Source organism: Pelodiscus sinensis, chromosome 21 (genome assembly GCF_052426305.1).
Source record: "Pelodiscus sinensis isolate ZL-2025 chromosome 21, ASM5242630v1, whole genome shotgun sequence".
Classification (NCBI taxonomy): Eukaryota; Metazoa; Chordata; order Testudines; family Trionychidae; genus Pelodiscus; species Pelodiscus sinensis.
The window spans coordinates 2,690,433-2,709,545 of NC_143072.1; the positions used below are offsets into that span (position 1 = coordinate 2,690,433).

Here is a 19,113-nt window from a genome sequence, read left to right on the forward strand (position 1 = left end):
GGCAATTTGTAAGTACTTATCAAAACAGCGGGCTACCTTCCACCAGAAACTACTACTGATAGGTGTTTTTCCCCCTCGCACTGTGTTACAGCAGGCAATTGTGTCAGGATTAGCCAACACCACACGGCAGTTTATTTTATACGTGGTCTGACAGGCATAGGAGACAGTGTAACTGTTGCTACCGATTAATCTTCAGATTAATTTGCTCCATATTTGATCTGTTTGTTTTTACCTCCTGAAAGGGAATTAAGGGATATGAAGGCATATTTGCATTTTCCTCAGCTAATTTTGACAGGGAACAATGCAAACAGGCCTTCTATCAAAATTGAGAATCACATTGGAGGCTGCTTATCTTTGCATCAATATCCAACCTCCTGAAAACTCAGGATTGCTGAAACAATCTAATAGTCTGTTTTCCTTCTCTGCCCAAGTCATCAGCCTGCACCTTTCCCTGCTAGCCTGGGTGGTCGGCTCCACTGCCTCACTTACATTTCCGTTCCAGAATCATGCTTTCAAAACATCAGTTTGCTCTTTCCTTGGGTCTTACAAACCAGCCATTTTCATTTACCATTTGAGAGGACTAGCCCATGGCCAGCACAGATGCACCAGCAAATCATAGGCAAATAAAGATATAGCTATGGTTAGAAAGGATCAGTTTCGGCATCCAAGAGATTCCAAAGAGTTGCCTATTCTCTCGATTCTCCCCACCATTCTAACGAGCAAATCGTACCTCCCAGTTCAACAGCACTGACATTGCAGTGTTGTTTTGGGATGGATCAGAATTTGAAACTCCCTTAAAAAAAAAAGATCTGAAGCTCACTGACAATGGAAACCACCTCCACAAGTTTACTCTACAGCTGTGCAGATCTACCACGTCAGCCAGATTTGCCTGTGGGTATGGATGAAGTGATACGACAGCTCTCACACATTCTGAAGCCCTGGCTATGGGAATGAAAATGGACCCAACCAAGAACTGTGTCAATACGTGATGAGACAATGTATACAGCTTCACTGCAGTGAATAGAGAGGTCATATGAATGCATATGCATCTATTGATAAGCATATGAAGAATAAGTGTGCATAAAACATTCTTGTTATTAATAGGAATAGGAAACAATGCCTAACTGGCAAAACACTTAAAACCTAATACCACAACTGGCAAAAAGAAATTGTATGGAGGTTCATCCAACTTGAGTGTTTATTCACTGCTATCAAGCTTTGTAACAAAGCAGAAGTCTACTCCAATTCATCTAATCACAAAGTAGGAAAGGGTCTGCTGCCCAGAACTAGAATTTAAAACAGGGCGCCACATTTATTTGATTACACACTTCACTTGATGCTGAGTCACTATCTACAAGAACTGAAACCAAATTAATCTGGATCTAGAAGCATCAGATCCACATTAGACTGATCACTACCTAATCTTAAGAACCCAGGTCCCCATATGCTAAGATGCGTCCAACCTTGCAGAGAGCTGAGCACGTCCTTTGGAGCGCTTCGATGCTCTTAACTCTCACTAATGTCTCTGCGAGCCAAGGATGTTTAATGCTTTGCCCAGAAGAGCCTTTGATTTTAAGGCTAGGACCATCTTATGCTGTTTTGTTTGTTGGAATGAAGAGACTGCACACATCAGCAAATGAAGCGCATATGCTCTGAATTAGTTGGCAGAGCGAACTCTCAGGGCTTAGCTAGATTTTTGACTGGTAGGACAACTTCTGAAGTTCAAATAACGAACAAATAATAAAAGACCAAGACAGATGCAGGCATGTTAATTTGTCAGGTTTACGAAAATGTCAGTAGACTGAAGTTGGCCTTCAGCAGCAGAGAATAATTTCCATACATAAGAATAGCAAACAAGGTTACATTATAAGTGGATGCACCAGAAAGAACAGAGAGGAAGGCCAACACGGAAACTGAAACAAGCAAATAAGTTAGTACCAAGCATGAGAGTTACACTAGCACAGGCCCCGTTGGCAAGGCAGGTAGAATTAACATCCAGGCCTGGAAAAAACAAAAAGAAACAAACAAACAAAAAACGGTCTGGTAGCAGTTTATAGACTAACAAAACATGTCGATGGTATCATGAGCTTTCGTGGGCACAGCCCACTTCTTCAGATGACTGGAGTTATGAGCTGGGGATGTGTCCACCCGCAGGGGCGGCCCGTGAACCTAGGCAAACTAAGCAGTTGCCTAGGGCGCCCGATGATGACGTCACAGCCATTGACGGCCATGCAGGCGGGGGCGCCGATTGCACCTTCCGCCTAGGGCGCCAGCTGCCGCAGCCAGCCTCGGGCCGCTCCTGTACACCCAAAATAAACAGAAGAGGGGAAGGGGAGGGGGGAGGGAAGAAAAAGGAAGAGGAGTGGGAGAGAGCGCGGATCATTTGGATCACACTTAGTATAGAAAGATGTTAGGCGGTGACTGTTTTCACAGCTGTAGGAATGGTGCATGTGGGAGCCTGCATGAGTTACATTCTGCAGTTACGTGCCTCCGCCATGTCGCCTGGTGACAGCGGATACCAGATTTTAAACCAAGATCTGGGGTCTAGCTGCTTGGCCGGCAGACATTCACTTGACAGGGTTTGCTCACATGCAATCAGTGAAACAACAAAAAGAGATGCAACTGCCAGCGGTATTGCCAATAGCTGCAACTAAAAGGAGAAGCCAGCAGCCTGTGCATGAAAGGGCCTCTCTGCTGTTCTGCACCAGGGCATTATATAAATACCAGCTGTAGTTATTCAGGAGGCTGCGGGGTCAGGATTTGCTGCGGAGGTGTCCTCACAGGTCTCTGGCTTCCTCGATGATGATAACCAGAAGGCTGCTTACTGCCCAATGACCACAGCAGACCCCAAGAGGGCTCCCCCAGACCACAAACCAGATAAGAATCGAAGGTGCCAGGCCAGGTTTGTTGTTAAGCAAAACCACATGTCCAGCCCTGCTCAAAAACAGAAGAGTAGCAACCTTTAACCTAAACACCACCCCAATAACACCATTGGGGTGGTGTTTGGTTTCCTAAACACCACCCCAATAAATTTTCAGAGACACCTAGGGTTGACTGATGGTTTCATCAGAAATACTGGACACACTTGACATTACATCACAATCTACACTGCATCTCATTTAGAAAATACCGGACATTTATATTTTCTCAATTTGTTTACCGAACAGAAAGCTAAAATACTGGACTGTCCGGTTCAAAACCAGACACCTGGCAACCCTAAAGAGATCTGAGAAGTTAGCAGCTTAGCCCCCCTTAAAATCAAAAGGAAATGTGCTGGTAAAATCCCCATAGCTCTTGAAAATAAAGTGGGGATGGAGACAAAGGTATATTGCCCTCGTCACTATAGCACCTGCATGTCATGTCACAATAAGCTGTCCCCAACACAGGGTGCACACATGAATTCCTCAGTGCTAGGCACCAGTAGTTTGTAAATCTCTCCACAACACTTGACCAAAATTCATCCTTCACCTGCCTGAACACACAGTGCCCTGAAAGGGCATAAAACCCCCTTTTTTTGCAAATGCCCAACTACACTGGATACTCTACACCTCAAACCTTGTAAGAACTGTCCAATCAAGAGATCTGAAGCCAAACACAATTATCCAGAATAAATGTTCTACTTCTTGGAACACGACTTCCCACACTCTCCTGCTACCAGAGTTTCAAAGTAACATTTACCTGGCATATTCCATGGGCTCTAGCTCCTGTGTTATTCGCTCAGAACCCTCCTCCATCAAGATATATTTTCACACTTGTGAAAAGAGCATTCAGACTTCTCAGCCAGTGGCTTCTGCTGAGACAGAGGCCATCAGGTAAAAACCCCAAACCGCTCCATAAACCATCTGAGCCCTGAAGGGCAGAGCAGACAACCTGGCAACTAGTTAAAGAGAAGGCTCATCTTAATCAGCAATATGCAGCACTCATACAGGATTAGCTAATTAAACCTCTACCACCCCATGAAGTCAACAGCTGCCCCCTTTTTAATAAGTTAAGTGACTTGTCCAAGACTATTGGAGTTGTCGCAAGATTGGAACTCAGTTGTCCTGGCTATTAAATCCTCTGCTAATCAGCTCAATTTTCTGAATATCCTTGAAAAGCGCCGCATCAGAGAAGGGGTTTAGCATTTAGAACCACAAATATATTTTCCTAATTCCACTTTCTTCTGCACTAACCATAGAAATCAAACTTTCCAAATGTCCCCAAAAGGCTGAAAGGTTAAAACCATAGCAACATCAATTCCTTAACTTTTATTTTATTCCATCCCCTTCGCTACATCATTAGAATGGACTAAAAATATATAATCACTGAAAATGCCAGGAAACAGAGTCAAAAATACAAGCAGGCTAGTGTCAGGGACAGGAACTAAGAGACATGGAAGACATACTGAGAGCAAGAAGAGGATTTCCTCCCATAAAGCCACACCTTCACCACCAAGTACACAACCGCTGGAATATAACAATGGCTAACACACAGGCAGCACTAGGATAACACTGCAAGCTCTGACACTCCACTAGCCATCCTCCACTGAGGGACATGCAAGGAACTTCCCTCGTTTTTATCTATTCTGTCCCTTCCCCATTCCTTCTTATTTCCAGTCCCAGTCATTGCAAACCTATGAATTAGTACAGCTCTTCTCGTGCTTGCAAAGAAAGTAAATTTACATTTAATTAGGTCCTATTATTTGAATACCAAAGTGCTTTATAATTTTCATAGAGATACTCACAAAAGGTTTCATCTGCCATAGGAACAGAGCTACCAATAAGGTGAAACTTGGAAGCTGTTTCATGATATATAGCAATAGACACAATGAAAAAGAAGGCTAGTATTTAAACTCAAGGAGACGGGGAACTAAAGGTAGGCAGAACACAGTTTAGGTTAGAATCTGGCTAAGACACTGACGGGGTTGATAACTTCTACTCTTGGCAAAGTGTGTAACCATCTTTAATGAACACAACTCACTAGGATTTTAGTTTTGAGCAGCCTGATGCTGCATTCCCCAGTTTGCAGATTCTTCCACCAAGAATAGGGGACAGCAAAAAAAGCAATAAGTGGGGCCGTTAAAGTCCGGTCACTGATATCCAGCCAGAGTTTTCTGATGTTACTTAAAATACACCCACTTATGTCAGATTTGTCCCAAAAGTCCGAAAAGGACAGCAAAATAAAGAGGACAGTTTCTAGGAACTTTCATGTTGCTTTCCACCCCCACCTGTCCCTATTCCCTTCACACTGTGAAAGTTAGCATACACTAATTTCGGACAAGAGGTGGATGACCTCTTGAAAACCAGCATGAGGAGAGCTTACTTTAACACAGAACTTTCTTTATAGGAAAACTGTTTTGTTAGGCACAGATTTTTAACCCCTTCTTCACACTGCTCAGCAACGTGGACCTCACTTCTACGTTCGACTCACATGACCAGTCCTGTTGTCTGCAGTGGAACTGCTAGTGACAAAAAGGTTCACAGTCTGCCTCTTAATAAGAATTAATAATAATAAGCCAATGTATGGACTACATTCCCCTAACAGGATTACCACAACACTTGTCTAAGTCAGTGTTTCTTAAACTATGTTCCATGAACAACTCGCTTCTTTGGTTTTATCTTTTTTTTGTCTGACAATTTTTTAAAGAAAATTTTCATAGGTGTTCCGCATAAAAAAATACTATTGTTTGGTGTTCCGTGGTCTCAAAAAGTTTAAGAAACACTGGTCTAAGTGATAACCACATCTGAAACAGGCTTATAATATAGCTTTCTGCCAGTAGACACTGGCTAATGCATAGGTGTTAGCAAGTCTGGGAAGGCAGCATTAAAGACAACTGAATGGGTTTTTCATAGCCTGGGAAAAGATATGGTCCTTGTAGCCTTCCTTTAAATGGTTAAAGCAACAGGATTAAACCGCGGCTGAGGAGCGTTTCTCACACACAGAGGCACACGTCATGGAAATACTCAAGTAACCACATTTCTCTTTACAGCTTTTCATCTCTAGTTACTGAACATTTCTGGACTTGCAATTTATACCTTTGCTACGCGTTTTATGAAGTGATTATTGGAGCAATTGGTAATTAGTTGCAGCATATTGTGCACTTAAAAAAAAAAGAAGGAGAGGTCACAGTTCCAAAGAATTTGTAAAAAATAATGAGTCAGAACAGGAAGAAAAACCATCTGAACAATAACAAAGGAGAAGGACCAATCTGTCACTGAGGGTTTGTGCCTTTATTTACCTTGCCCACAGCCCCAATTTGTGTACAATCACTTTATATTGAAAATTCAAATGTTCATGAATCTCCACGAACACCCAAACAATGCAGCTTTCCCACACACACTCTCCCCATAGCCACTTGCTGGTAGGGGTTTGGCCCTCCTTCCCCTAATCTCCAGGGGAAAAAGCTGTCCTTCAATCACTCTCCAGTCCCTGTCCATCTCTCTCAACAGAGTCTCAACCCCTCCTGACAATCTCCAACCCTGTCCAACCCCAATATCTTTCCACAAGCTTTCCCACCACCTCCTGCCCATCTGCAGCCTCCTGCTCTTTCCCCCTCCACGTTTTCCCATCTTGCCATGACTCCAAGTCCCTTACATTCTTATTTCATTGTGAAGCAGTGGCCATGTAGATATTGGGGGGGGGGGGGGGAGAAGCAGTGAAAACTACAACTTTCTCCAGACCACCATGGGGAGCTTTACAAACTCCCAACTGTAATGGGGACTCTCAGTAACATCGTAACAGCTGGCAACCGTGTCACCAGCTGCTCTGAAGAAACTGGAACGTCAATCCAGCAGCTAAGCAAACACACAAGCTCTGCTCTTCCCCATCCCATCCAATGGCCTCTCTGGGACTGGCTTTGCCAACTGGTTATTAAAACAAACCACACCAGATGAACTATCCTAGAAAACAGCACTCTCGGATATCTATCACTCTCCTACTACACTTAGAGCAAGGACCTTGCCCCAGTCACTTTGCAGTGCACGATGCTGGGAGGTGACACCAACGCACGCACAATCAACGTAATTAATAGAAAAATAAGATTAGAAATTCTGTGGGGGCGGGAACCGTCTTTTTGTTCTGTTTACACAGTGCCTAGCACAGCGGTGCCCTGGCTTACAGGTGCTACCATAATACAAATAATCAATCATATGAATTTGGAACACCTGTGTTTCAAAGATCCTTCCAAACATCATTTGCAAAGTCAATGATTAGAGCCCTGCATATCTGCGGATATCCACTTCATGGATGTGGATATCCATGGATAGCGGAGCGGATACCTGTGCAGGATTCTGCCCCCAGCTTCGTCCTGCCACCAGGCAGCAGGAGGGGGGTACCAGGGCAGGCCCCTGCACTGCCAGCAGGGGAAGGACTCAACAAGCTTTGTCCTAAATCTCCCTGTAGGAGGGGCCGAGTGCCAGCCCTGCCTGGCTCCCTTTCCCCCCCGACCTGTGAAGCCCCACCCTGGGTCCTGCTGTCCCTTACCCCCAGTCCCTGCTTTTGTGCTGCCTCCTCCTCACTCATCTTCACCTCCCCCCCTCCCAGCCCCTTCCCTCATGATGGTTTGCTTTGTGGATGCAAGTAAAATCCAGATCGTGTATTGGATGATGAGATGAGCCTGGTAGATGTGGATCCACATTTCTGTATCCGCGCAGGGCTCTATCAGTGATCTGCTGGACCACATCTTTACCAATAGCGCCTTAAAAACACGATATGGAGACTCTATAGGTGTGTGCTGTACCTAGAGTCTAGGGTGACTGCGTGTCCAGATATTTAGGACTCTGCCTTATATAGGTGCTTATTACTCCCTACCCCTGTACAGATTTTTCACCCTTGCTATCTGGTCACCCTTGCGCCCATCTAAAGAACACGGGTGCACATTTTAGGGCTCATCTGCATGGGGAAATGGCAAAAATAAGGGTGCCCACATGCACAGTTATGCTGATTAAAAATCTTTCTTTAGGAAGGGATTGTCTAAGGCCCCTTCCTCCTTCCCACCAGGGGAATAATTTTAACGTGAATTGAGCATCCCAGTGCCCTGCTCGGTTTTGAGAGTTTCAGCCTTTAATACCCAACCCCTCATATTCTTGGCTCAGTCTCAATCCTAGAGAAGAATTGTTTGGAGGAAATCTCTTCTCAGATTGTTCTAGATACCTGGTCAGGAATCTGAAGACTATATCCTCCTCCTCCAACTGTACAGAAAGAGAGGGAGTTGTGGGAAACCCCAGAGACAGCATCTGAGAAACTATTCACACCCTAAAGCTTGCAAAGTTCAGCTGCGGCTAGTCAGCTGTGAATTTCAAAGCCTTAGAATGGAGTGAGATACTGTATGTGACCTATGCCAATAATTCAGTTGCGTGGACCATTGCGATATAACCCTTTTATTCACCACCCCATTACTGTAAACAATTCAGATTACATGCAGAGGACACCACCATATTGTTGTATGCTTATTTCCTACTTTAACAACTTACTTCCTTGCTTCTTCCATCAATCATTTCAAAGTGTTTTTCCAAGCGCTAATGAATTAATACATCATCAGAGTGCTGACTTAGCCACATGTGTAAAGTGGTGAAACTGAGGGGCAGAACAGAGAATCAACTTGCCACCCAACCGGGTCCTTGCAGAGCTGAGATTAGAATGCAGATCATTTGAAATTTCACCCTGCTCTCCTTCTCTCTCCAGTTATGGTGGCGTTTGCAATCACCGCAGCTGACCCAGCAAGTGTGTTCATTCTAGTTCTGATTCAGACCTAGAACTCGAACTGAAGAAGTGGGTTCAGATCCAGCCAGCTGAAGGTGAAACAACACTCATATCGTACCCAGTTCACACAGCCCTCAGCATTTCCGATCCAGCAGGCTGAAGTTCGATTTCACTTCACGGGGACAAGTGAGAAATGCCCTGTACAGTACAGTGACCGTGATCAGCAAGGAACATGAGCTGAATAGGAGACAGACACAAGTGTGAGTGGGCTGCTGAACCAAGGCTAACTTGACCAACCCCTCCTCAGAGTTATAAGAACGAATGGCTTTAAACCACCGTGGGTTAAGAAACCAAATTCTCAAAGCAAAACAGCCATAAATGTTGGGATGTGCAAGAGCCGGCTAAGGTTCACAAAGGAGCTAGCAAACCCAGTCCCACTTCAGAAAGAAACCTAAGGCCTGGAGCATGCCACATGGCCTGGCATTTTATCAGAAATATTTTGTACAGCTCTCTCGAGATGACCCCAGGACATGCAGATTGTCATGAAAGAAAAGGTGCAGTTTTACTGGACAACACTGAGCTACTAATGTAACTTAGCAAAGTATGGGAAAGTCAGCCCAACAGCAGAAGAAAACTTAACAGTAGTAACTCCACACGCCCACAGATCTTACATGCACAAACTATTTACAATAATGCAACTTTTCCTAATTTATAGAGAATATTTTAAAACATTCTCTCATTTCTGTCTCATTGCTGGAGTTTAAGTTTTCTGGAGTTAGCTTCTTCTCAAATATTTTTTTCTAAAAAAAACCCCAAACCATAAGCCAAGTCAGGTATTATCAAGTGGAAAAAAAAAATCAAAACCTAGATTTTCTGTAGCTCGATTAAAGGAATAAGGTTCACTTTCAGTATGTATGTAAATTTGCAGGTGCTCAAGCCATTTTAATGTATCAGCATTACTCCTAAGGGAAGCGATGGGGGGGACAAGTTTATGAATCAGACTTTTCAGCGTGTGCTTTGGGGGTGGGACAGGTGGGCGATGCACAGAGAAATGGAGAGCAGTTGGATGAGTCAGAAAATGAAAAAAATTCTGCTTTTCCTCTTCCTACTAACATTTCAGGAAGCTAAATATTTTAGACAGAAGTAGTGTCTCTTATTGTCAAGAGAAATCTGAATGTAACATTGGCTGGTTGGTAATTGCCTATAATTCAATAGGTTAGCAAATTTTATCTGATTTTATACACACACACACACACACACACACACACACACACTATGTGTTGAGAGGAGAAAATAAAATACAACTACATCTAAAAGTCAAGTGCATTGTGCCACTGCTTATAACAAACTAGAGAACTAGGTCAATCTGTTTTGTCGTCTTAACAGCTCAAAAGCTTTGCTGATATCTGAGCAGCATAAAACTAATACAGTTGATCACACAAGCACACAACAAAGGCATGACTATTGATAAACAATAGTGAAGTAGTCACAATCTCTCTCCCTCCGTTTCAAGCTTTGGTTCTGATCAGGTGTGTCAAGACTACAGAGGGTTTGTTTTTGTTTTTGTTTTTTAAAAAAAGTGGCCTTTTTTCAAAATAAACCACCCCAGCATGTAGACTGCTGCCGCGTTCTTTCAAAAGTAAATCGAAAGAACGGTAGTATTTTCTACCACTGAAAACCTTGTTTTATGAGGAATAACGCCTTTTTTCGAATGTAATGCAAAGCTGTGTTATGCAAGCTGTGCTTTTTCAAAAGTACATCCAGACTGCCTGGGTGCTCTCTTTCGAAAAAGCTGCTTGCTTTTTCGAAAGTACTGGTTGTAGTCTAGATGCTCTTTTTTGAAAGAGGCTTTCAGTCTAGACGTAACCATCAGTAGGTTTCCTCTATCATCTTTCTCCCCTTTGAGCCCCCAAGAAACAGGTCTGATGTATATAGTCACCATCACCATTTCAAGCACTGAACAAAATTCCTCTTTCCAACAAAGCCCAGAGTCAGAAAAAAAGCAAAATATAAAGAGAAATCTCAAATAATTAATCTGGAAAGTGCTTTGAACCAATATAGGTCTATGGTAGAGCTTAATATCAAGTAAGAAATATTACTCCTATTAGTAAACAATAGGTTTGGAAGGATTACATTGTTGCTGGTAAATATCAGTATTATTGATTTCCTTATACAGGCAGTCCCCGGGTTACGTACAAGATAGGGACTGTAGGTTTATTCTTAAGTTGAATCTGTATGTAAGTCGGAACTGGCGTCCAGATTCAGCCGCTGCTGAAACTGACCAGCGGCTGACTACAGGAAGCCGGAGGCAGAGTTGCTCTGCCCCGGGCTTCCTGGAATCACCCTCTGATCAGTTTCAACAGCGGCTGAATCTGGACTCCTGGGACAGAGCAGCTGGGGTGCTGCCGGATAGGTCCCCGCAGCGCCGCACCTCAGCGCTGCGGGGACCAACCCAGCAGCACCCCAGCTGCTCTGTCCCAGGCGTCCCCAAGTCAGCTGCTGCTGAAACTGATCAGCGGCTGATTCCAGGAAGCCCGGGGCAGAGCAACTCTGCCTTGGGCTTCCTGTAGTCAGCCGCTGGTCAGTTTCAGCAGAAGCTGACTTGGGGACGCCTGGGGCAGAGCAGCTGGGGTGCTGCCTGGTTGGTTCAGTAGCACCGAGAGCGGCGCTGGGGGACCAACCGGCAGCGCCCCAGCTACTCTACCACAGGCGTCCCGAGAAAAGCCTGGTCTGCTGGGGGGGAGGGGGCCGCACTAGCTCGCCCCCCCCAGCAGACAAGGGAGACGCGGGCGGCGGGACCAAGATGCGCCGCGGTCCCGCCGCCCGGGTCCTCCGCGTCTCCCTGGTCTGCTGCCCCCCCTCCCCCCAGCAGACCAGGGAGACGCGGAGCAGTTTTTCTCGCCCCAGAGGACGTGGGCGGTGGGACCCCGGCGCGTCTGGGCGGTCCTGCCGCCCGCGTCCTCCGGGGCGAGAAAAGCCCCGTTCGTAACTACGGATCCGACATAAGTCGGATCCGCGTAACCCGGGGACTGCCTGTACACACAAAGAGATGGAAAATAATTCCATTGATACATGAAAAGCACATGTAGGCAAAGTAAGAAAAATACTGATATTTATTTTGTGTATTTTGATTTGTGATGTCAACACTGTGTGTTTTAACAATTACAAAGCTTTAATTGTTAAGCCTTAATATCCACTATAAATTAAATAATTATTGTCTAAGCCAGGGTGGGGAATTTCAGGCCTGGGGGCCAGATGCAACCCCCAGCTTGACTGGATCTGGCCCTCGATGTTAGAAGTTGAAATAATTCTTTTCCAATTTTCCAGAGAGAGTCCTGCACTTCCATGAAAGCATTGATAGGAAACAAGTTAGGGGCCCTATCCAGCAAATGTTCGAGTACATGCATGATTATACATTCACTTCACTGAAGTCAGTGACTAACAATGAAAGCAACATCATGCACATGCTTAAGAGTTCATAGGATCAAGCCAGAAATTTGTGCCTTTTTTCAAATAGTAAAAAAATTTGAATTTTTAATTTTGATTAGAAAAATTAATGTTATTTTTTAAACAAACAGCCATTTGGAGCCCAACTCCATTGTGTAACTCCGCTAAAATCAACTAAGTTATGTCAATGCAATGGAGTAGTGGTGTGTCAGGTCTTTAAGTCTTTAAACCTAGAAAGACGGCCGAGAAATATTTTTACATTTCTACCACACACTCCAGACCATGCATTCTAGAACAGTGGCTCATTATTATAGATTTGATTTTTTTTTAAGAGCTTGTGGTTTAAAGGCAGTGGAGGAAAGAGGAAGGAATTATCTTGAACAAGATACGTGGAAACACTGCAAAGTATTCATTTAAGATTGTGTTTGCAGATTCCTCATTACTTTTGGAACTGCTATGGGGAACCGCAAGTTTTGTGGGTTCCTTGGCAGATAAAAATATATATTCTGACAACGCTGATAATTATGAAACAACACAATCCCCCCCACCCCGTCTTAAAAAAAAAATACAAAAAAGAATCAATAAATCCATATATTATCATTTTGTTGCCACACCACTAATTGGAGATATTGAATACACAGGTCCTCTCTCCATTTCCTCCTACAAGTTTAAATGTGAGCACTGGAATTGAAAAAGCAATTTACACTTGAGGTGAATGTTTTTATGCAAAATAAAATGCAACCACTTTTGAGTGTTTTAGATTTCAGTGTTTGGGCTCAGCTGCAGAAGTTAGGGCAGTGAAACGCTTCAGCAGCACAATGTACCTAGAGAGAGAGAAAAACAAGAAAACAGGCCTATAACATATACCAGAAGGCTTTTTTTTTTTTTCAGAAGGATTACACAGTAATAGTTTAGACTGTGATTCACAACAAAACTGGCAGTTTGATTTCAGGTTCCAAAGGAAGCAAATGATATGAAGCAGGGAGAGGAGAAAGTGAAATCAGCAAGAGAGTAAAAGATGGTTTTCTTAGAATTAAAATATGGAAACTGGTGTCATGAAAGCCAACCTCTTCCCTCCCCCACCCCCAAAAAAACCTGTCTTGCTTTGCGACTTTATGCAAGGCCTTAAACTCTCTCTACCTCACTTAGTCCCCTAATCTGTAACATGTAACACAGGGGCATGGCGAGCTGTATCCATGTTTGAGAGCGTTTTGAGAAACGCAGGTGCAAGATGCTGCAGAAAGTGATTTTATATAGTTCCTTTCACAGAGCCGCTCTCCTTGGCTCTCCAATTTAGGGGAGTCCTTCAACCTATGCTTAACTTTAAGCTTAGGCTTAATTCCCATTCACTAGCACTTAACGAGGTGATTAAAATAAAACAAGGGCTTATGTGCTTCCCTGTATCAGGTGGTAAAAGGCAGGGATGGTAATGTCACAGCAGAGAAGTGCTTCATAGAGTAGACTCTGTAGTGCTCATAAACCATTCCAGGGGCTTGGGTGCAGCTCCTCTGCCCTGCTTCCTGGTTCTCTCCAGCAAGGTAGCACAGGCTTGTGTGCCTTTACTGTGACAACTCATCTGGAGGGAGGTTGGGGTGTCATTATACTCCTCTTGCTGCCGTAATTAGTGCCTGAAAGGTGAAGATGCTTCAGGTCTCCCCTCTCCTCTCAAACTCCTGCACACAGGCATTGCATTGGGGGCATAAAAGAGAATAGAGCCCTGCAAATCTACAGCTCTCTGCTTTGCATCCGCAGATATCTGCAGCTCATTTTTACCGATATGGATGGTGCTCCAGCTCCTACCAGTTAACCATTAAGGGTTAAACATGCACATCTCTACCTAGAGCCCTGCAAATGTGTGGGCATCTGCTTTATACCTGAGGGTATCTGCATCCTTGGATGTGGATGCGGATACCCGTAGATCATTTTTGCGCTGCGGATACCAATTGTGTATCCACACAGGGCTCTAAAGATAAATAAAACAAATCCAATTCACTCTAGTTAATTCCAATGTTGATCTCTAACTTCTCCATTTTAGGTGACATGACATTTTATCAAATCAAACCCTGCCTGTAAAATTAACAACTTCTCTGGTTACGCCAGGTCCAACACTTTCAAGTCTGGGTTCCGAAAGTTAATTTCCTACATCCATGTGGGCTCCGGGATTTGTGAGTGTTTAGCTCTTCCAAAAAAGAGCAGGCTACTTTTATTCAGATTGTCTAAGAACATGAGATTAAGTAGCCTAATATAAATCATCTAGGTTTGAAAATTTTGGCCTGCATTTTTAATTATACTAGTTTTGCAGGGTGCCTTCCTGCATAAAGTTTTTAAATTTGCTTTTCAAGCACTCCTTTTGTGTGATCCATCAGTAAATTCTGAGACCCGGAAATAATAAGGAGTGCAGGCATAGCTCAGAGTTCCAAAAACAATCACAAACTTCAGTTTCACTTTTATGGGTGCCCTGTCATCTCTACAGCTTCTCAGCACTTGTGCTCATAACTCACCGTTTGCACTATAAATAGTGCCCTGGGTTAAGGCTAATGGCAACCGAATATTTCCCAAGAAGCAGAAAATGTATTAGGCGCTCCCTGCCTTCTGCTTCTGACAGGGAGTATAGGGTCGTCTATCCAAAGGGCAATAGTACATAGCTATTGCTTGACACAATTAACAATCTAGCCCTGGCTGACTACTCGCCTGTTCTCTTAGCTTATAAATCTTGTACTACATCCGCCTCTTTTGCTTTTGGAAGTACATCACCCCCAGGGCACCTGCCCTGCTCCAGTACACGGGTTCTCAAACTGTGCATTGGGACCCCAAAGTGGACCACAACCCCATTTAAATGGGGAGCCAAGGCTGGTGTGCAGCTTGCTGGAGTTTAAGGCCAAAGCCCAAACGCCACTGTCCAGGGCATCGGGGCTCAAGTTACATGCCCCCTGGTCAGGGCTGAAGCCCTTGGGCCATTTTGCCCCTCCCCCTACCCGAGGTGGTGCAGCTTAACTGGATGACTCCGGCTTGGATCCCCATCCTTGGCTCATGTAGAGCAAGAGGGCAAAACTGCCATGGAACCCAGCGTGTGTCTTTCCACTCAGTACTGAAGAACATAAGAACGGCCGTACTGGGTCAGACCAAAGGTCCTTCTAGCCCAGTATTCTGTCTGCTGACAGTGGCCAGCACCAGGTGCCCCAGAGAGGGCGGACCGAAGACAATGATCAAGCGATTTGTCTCCTGCCATCCCTCTCCAGCCTCTGACAAACAGAGGCCAAGGACACCATTTTATCCCCTGGCTAATAGCCTTTTATGGACCTAACCTCCATGAAATTATCTAGCTTCTCTTTAAACTCTATTATAGTCCTAGCATTCACAGCCTCCTCTGGCAAGGAGTTCCACAGGTTGACTACACGCTGTGTGAAGAAGAACTTTCTTTTATTAGTTTTAAGCCTGCTACCCATTAATTTCATTTAGATTTCAATAAGGCAATTTCAATAGATACATGTGTACCCCCATGAATAAACAGAACGGTGGAACAATATATGGTAAGTGGCAGTTATTTCCAGTTACTGGTCAGATTTTCAGAGATAAGAGGAGTTTCAGAGAAGATGGGAAAACACAGTATCTAGGTAGCGAGCCACTGGAGTTCCTTATTTGTCGCTGGACAAAGAGCACATCACGCCCAAGGATGCTCCTGAAGTCAATGATAAGACCCCTTTATATACATGGCACGGTTTCCCCCAACCATTCTTTCCACAATACAAAGACAGAGGCCAGGTCTACACCATCAGAAAAAAATTGATGCAAGATACAGAGTGCCAGCTACCAGACCTGCTAAATCAAACACCTGAAGATCGCCCGACAGAGAATCAGTCTTCCTGGAAGTGTAGATGTGAATAAAGATACAATGGGCAACACCTACCGGAATTTATCAGAACCAATGGCAGTGGATGTAGGCCAGTGCCTACCACCAATGGCTACTGCACCTCCTGGTTTGAAACAGTAACACCACCGAATATCTGGTTTCCATCAGCAGCACTCACTCTACAAAAATTGTTCCAGCACGCTTGACTAGAACATAAAGCAACAAGCACAAATTCACATCGACTGGAGATCTTGAACTCCTGATGTTTTGAAGAAACTAGAATAAGGCCCATAAAATTGGCAGGCAAAATCACTCCCAGTGTAACTCCACTGATATCAATAACATTACATAAGGATAGATGTGGACAAATTTCTTCTACTACATGGCACAGGATCTATCAGACAGTGGACCTACATCAACTTACACTAGCACCACTCTTCCTCCCAAGCCCAAATCAATTCCAAAAGCATCAAGAGCGGTCTTCCCAAGGTGTGAAGCTATCAGAGCAGAACTCCCAGATTTATCTGCATTCATTAATAGTTTTTCTGAGTTGTTTTTCAATGTTTTTATAGAAATGTCTTAGATGTTTAATAATAGTTTCTCAGACTCAGTCTGGTTACAGTATAACCCATCCACATCCCACTTTCCATATCCCCACCAAACTCTCTCCTTCATCCACTGCAACTTCACCAAGAGCTATGCAAAAAGTGGCACATGCAAATGTTGGTTAAAGTGAAGCAGGTTTTCTTGGTAGTCTCCTACATCAAACAAATACTGATTTGGGTGGATTACACTCTGCCTGCCCTACTGCTCAATAGAGCCACCAATCCTTCCCCATGTCCCAAGCAAACCCCTCTCCTCCGCCCCACATTGGCCTGTTTTCCCAGTCCTTATTCCAGATTGACTGTGGTCATTTTATTGCTGTTTCCACAGATATTTCTACAAAGCCAAAACGATCTCTCCAGTGTTTAGTAAATACCCAATTCCCAGCCTACCTAATCTATGGAGTCTCCCATCCTAATCCAATCACACTGGTAACCTGCTCATGCCTTAACCCCAACCCATTAGCTAATCACACAGCTGGCTCGCCAATATAAACTACCCCAGGTCACCATAAACTTCTCTCCAAGACAAAGATAACACTCCCATATCCTTTCATCCATGTCCCTTAACCTAACCCCCCCCCCCCTCCTCAGGCTCTTAACCTGTAGCCCGCACCCTGCTGCTCATTGTCCTAAACACAGGTCAGAGCACCTCTGCCACCTCTAATAAGCCTTCCCCCCAGACATGTCATCCCCATACCCACAGGCACCCCACCCCACGGCCATGCCCTCCTCTTGCCCCTATACCCCACAGGCATCCCCAACCTCTACTTCGCCCTACCCCCACATATGTCCCCAACCCCTCTACCTCCCCCAGAGATAATCCCCTTCTGCTCCGTGTCCCCCCTCAGACAGCCCCAAACCTTCTATTCTCCCTCCCCCCCGCCCCGGGGCGCCGCGAGCGGAGCAGACTAACCATTGGGCCCGTACTTCTCCCGGCTCCGGCGGACCTGCTCGGGGCTCAGCCCGCAGCTCTCCCGCACCCCGAAGCGCTGCAGCACCTCGGCCGCCGGCAAGCTGTGCCCGTTCTCCATGCCCCGCAGCCGCTCGCCGCCAGCACAGGGCGGGACTGTGCTCTGGGAGAGAAGCCGGGGCAGCAGCTGCAGACGCTGGACTTGGGGGGGGGGGGGGCGGACAGCTGGTCTAGAGGAGCCGGGCGCCGCAGCCCCGGCTTGGGAGGGCAGCGGGTCTAGGGGCAGCCGGGTGCAGCCGCTCCGGGGGGGGGGGGGGGGCAGTGGGTCCAGGGGCTAAGGAGAGCCGGGTGCAGCCGCTCCTGGGTGGGGGGGCAGTGGGTCCAGGGGGTCCAAGGGCGAAGGAGAGCCGGGTGCAGCCGGTCCCGAGTTGGGGGTCCAGGGGGAGCCGGGTGCAGCCGCTGGTGGCTCGTGGGGCGCCCTGGGTGGCAGCTGCAGCAGCTCCCGGTGCAGAGGGCAAGTCCGCTTTAAAGTTCCCCGGGCTCGGTCCTCCCTGCCTCCAGCGCGGCACCTTTCCTCCCTCCGCTGGAAGGTGAGCCGAGCCGAGCCTAGCCCGGGCCCGCCTCTCCTGGGCGCAGCCCTGCCCTCCCCGTGCGCCCGGCAGCTCCGTGCCCTGCCCAGCCACTTGCACCAAGTAACTTCCCCTCCGCCCACAGCCACACGCCGCCGAGCCCGGGGAGCTGCCCCTCCCCCCCGGCTTTACACTCCCCCCCCCCGCAGGGGTGCTCCCCACACCCCCTCCGTCTGCCGGCTGCGTGTCTGTTTGCACAGTGTCTCCGCGGCGAGCAGATAATCCCCGCTCCCCCCATCCCCATTCACAAGCTACCTGCCGCCGCCTGATTGGCTCGGCCGCGCCCACACACCTTCCTGCCCTTCCGTGATTGGCGAGGCGCGGCTGTCAAATCTGCATGTTCTACACAGAGCCCGTTCGCCGTGGGGATGGGGAAGTGTCTCGGGGCCCTAAGGGCCGCCGCTCCCTCCTTGCAGCCCCCGGCCCGGCGAAGCAGGCGTGGAGGGTCGGACGCTCAGTGCACGAGGCTCAGAGAAGCCTTCACCCCCCCCCCCCACTCTCCCCGGAGTGCCAGGCGTGGCGATTTCTGCTGCCAAAGTTCAAGGAGCCAAAGCTGCTAGTGCAGTGACTGGGACAAGGGGAACCGCCTCACCCCAGGGAAAGAACCAGCCCTTCGCTGGGGGTTAATGCTATGGGGCACAGCAACACTTCTCTTAATGCACTGATGGGGGGCTGCAATGGGGGACTGACTGCAGCTGTACTGGAGGGTGGAGCTGCACCCCTTTCATGCTATCCCGGGGGTCAGCATTATAGAACCCTAGAACTAGAAGGGGCCTGGGGAGATCCTGAAGTCCGGTCCCCTAGCCTCAGGGCAGGACCAAGCACCATCTAGATCATCCCTGACAGCTGTCTGTCAAACCTGCTCTTAAATATCTCCAGTGATGGAGCGTCTACAACCTCCCTAAGCAACTGATTCCAGCATTTAACCACCTTGACAGATAGAAAGATTTTCCTAATGTCTAACTTAAGCCGCCTTTGCTGCAGTTTAAGTCC

At 46.4% G+C, this 19,113-nt stretch overlaps 1 protein-coding gene across 2 annotated transcripts in view; it reads right to left on the reverse strand.

Moving 5' to 3' along the window:
- ATP2A3 (ATPase sarcoplasmic/endoplasmic reticulum Ca2+ transporting 3) overlaps positions 1 to 18,245 on the reverse strand; it is a 148,081-nt gene extending 129,836 nt beyond the window's left edge. For both annotated transcript variants that reach the window (XM_089772106.1, XM_089772105.1), the window contains exon 1: positions 17,495 to 18,245. In XM_089772106.1, coding sequence (XP_089628232.1) covers positions 17,495 to 17,612 — 118 coding nt within the window. In that variant the 5' untranslated portion in view covers positions 17,613 to 18,245. The remainder of the gene's footprint in view (positions 1 to 17,494) is intronic.
- Between the last annotated feature and the right edge of the window lie 868 nt (positions 18,246 to 19,113).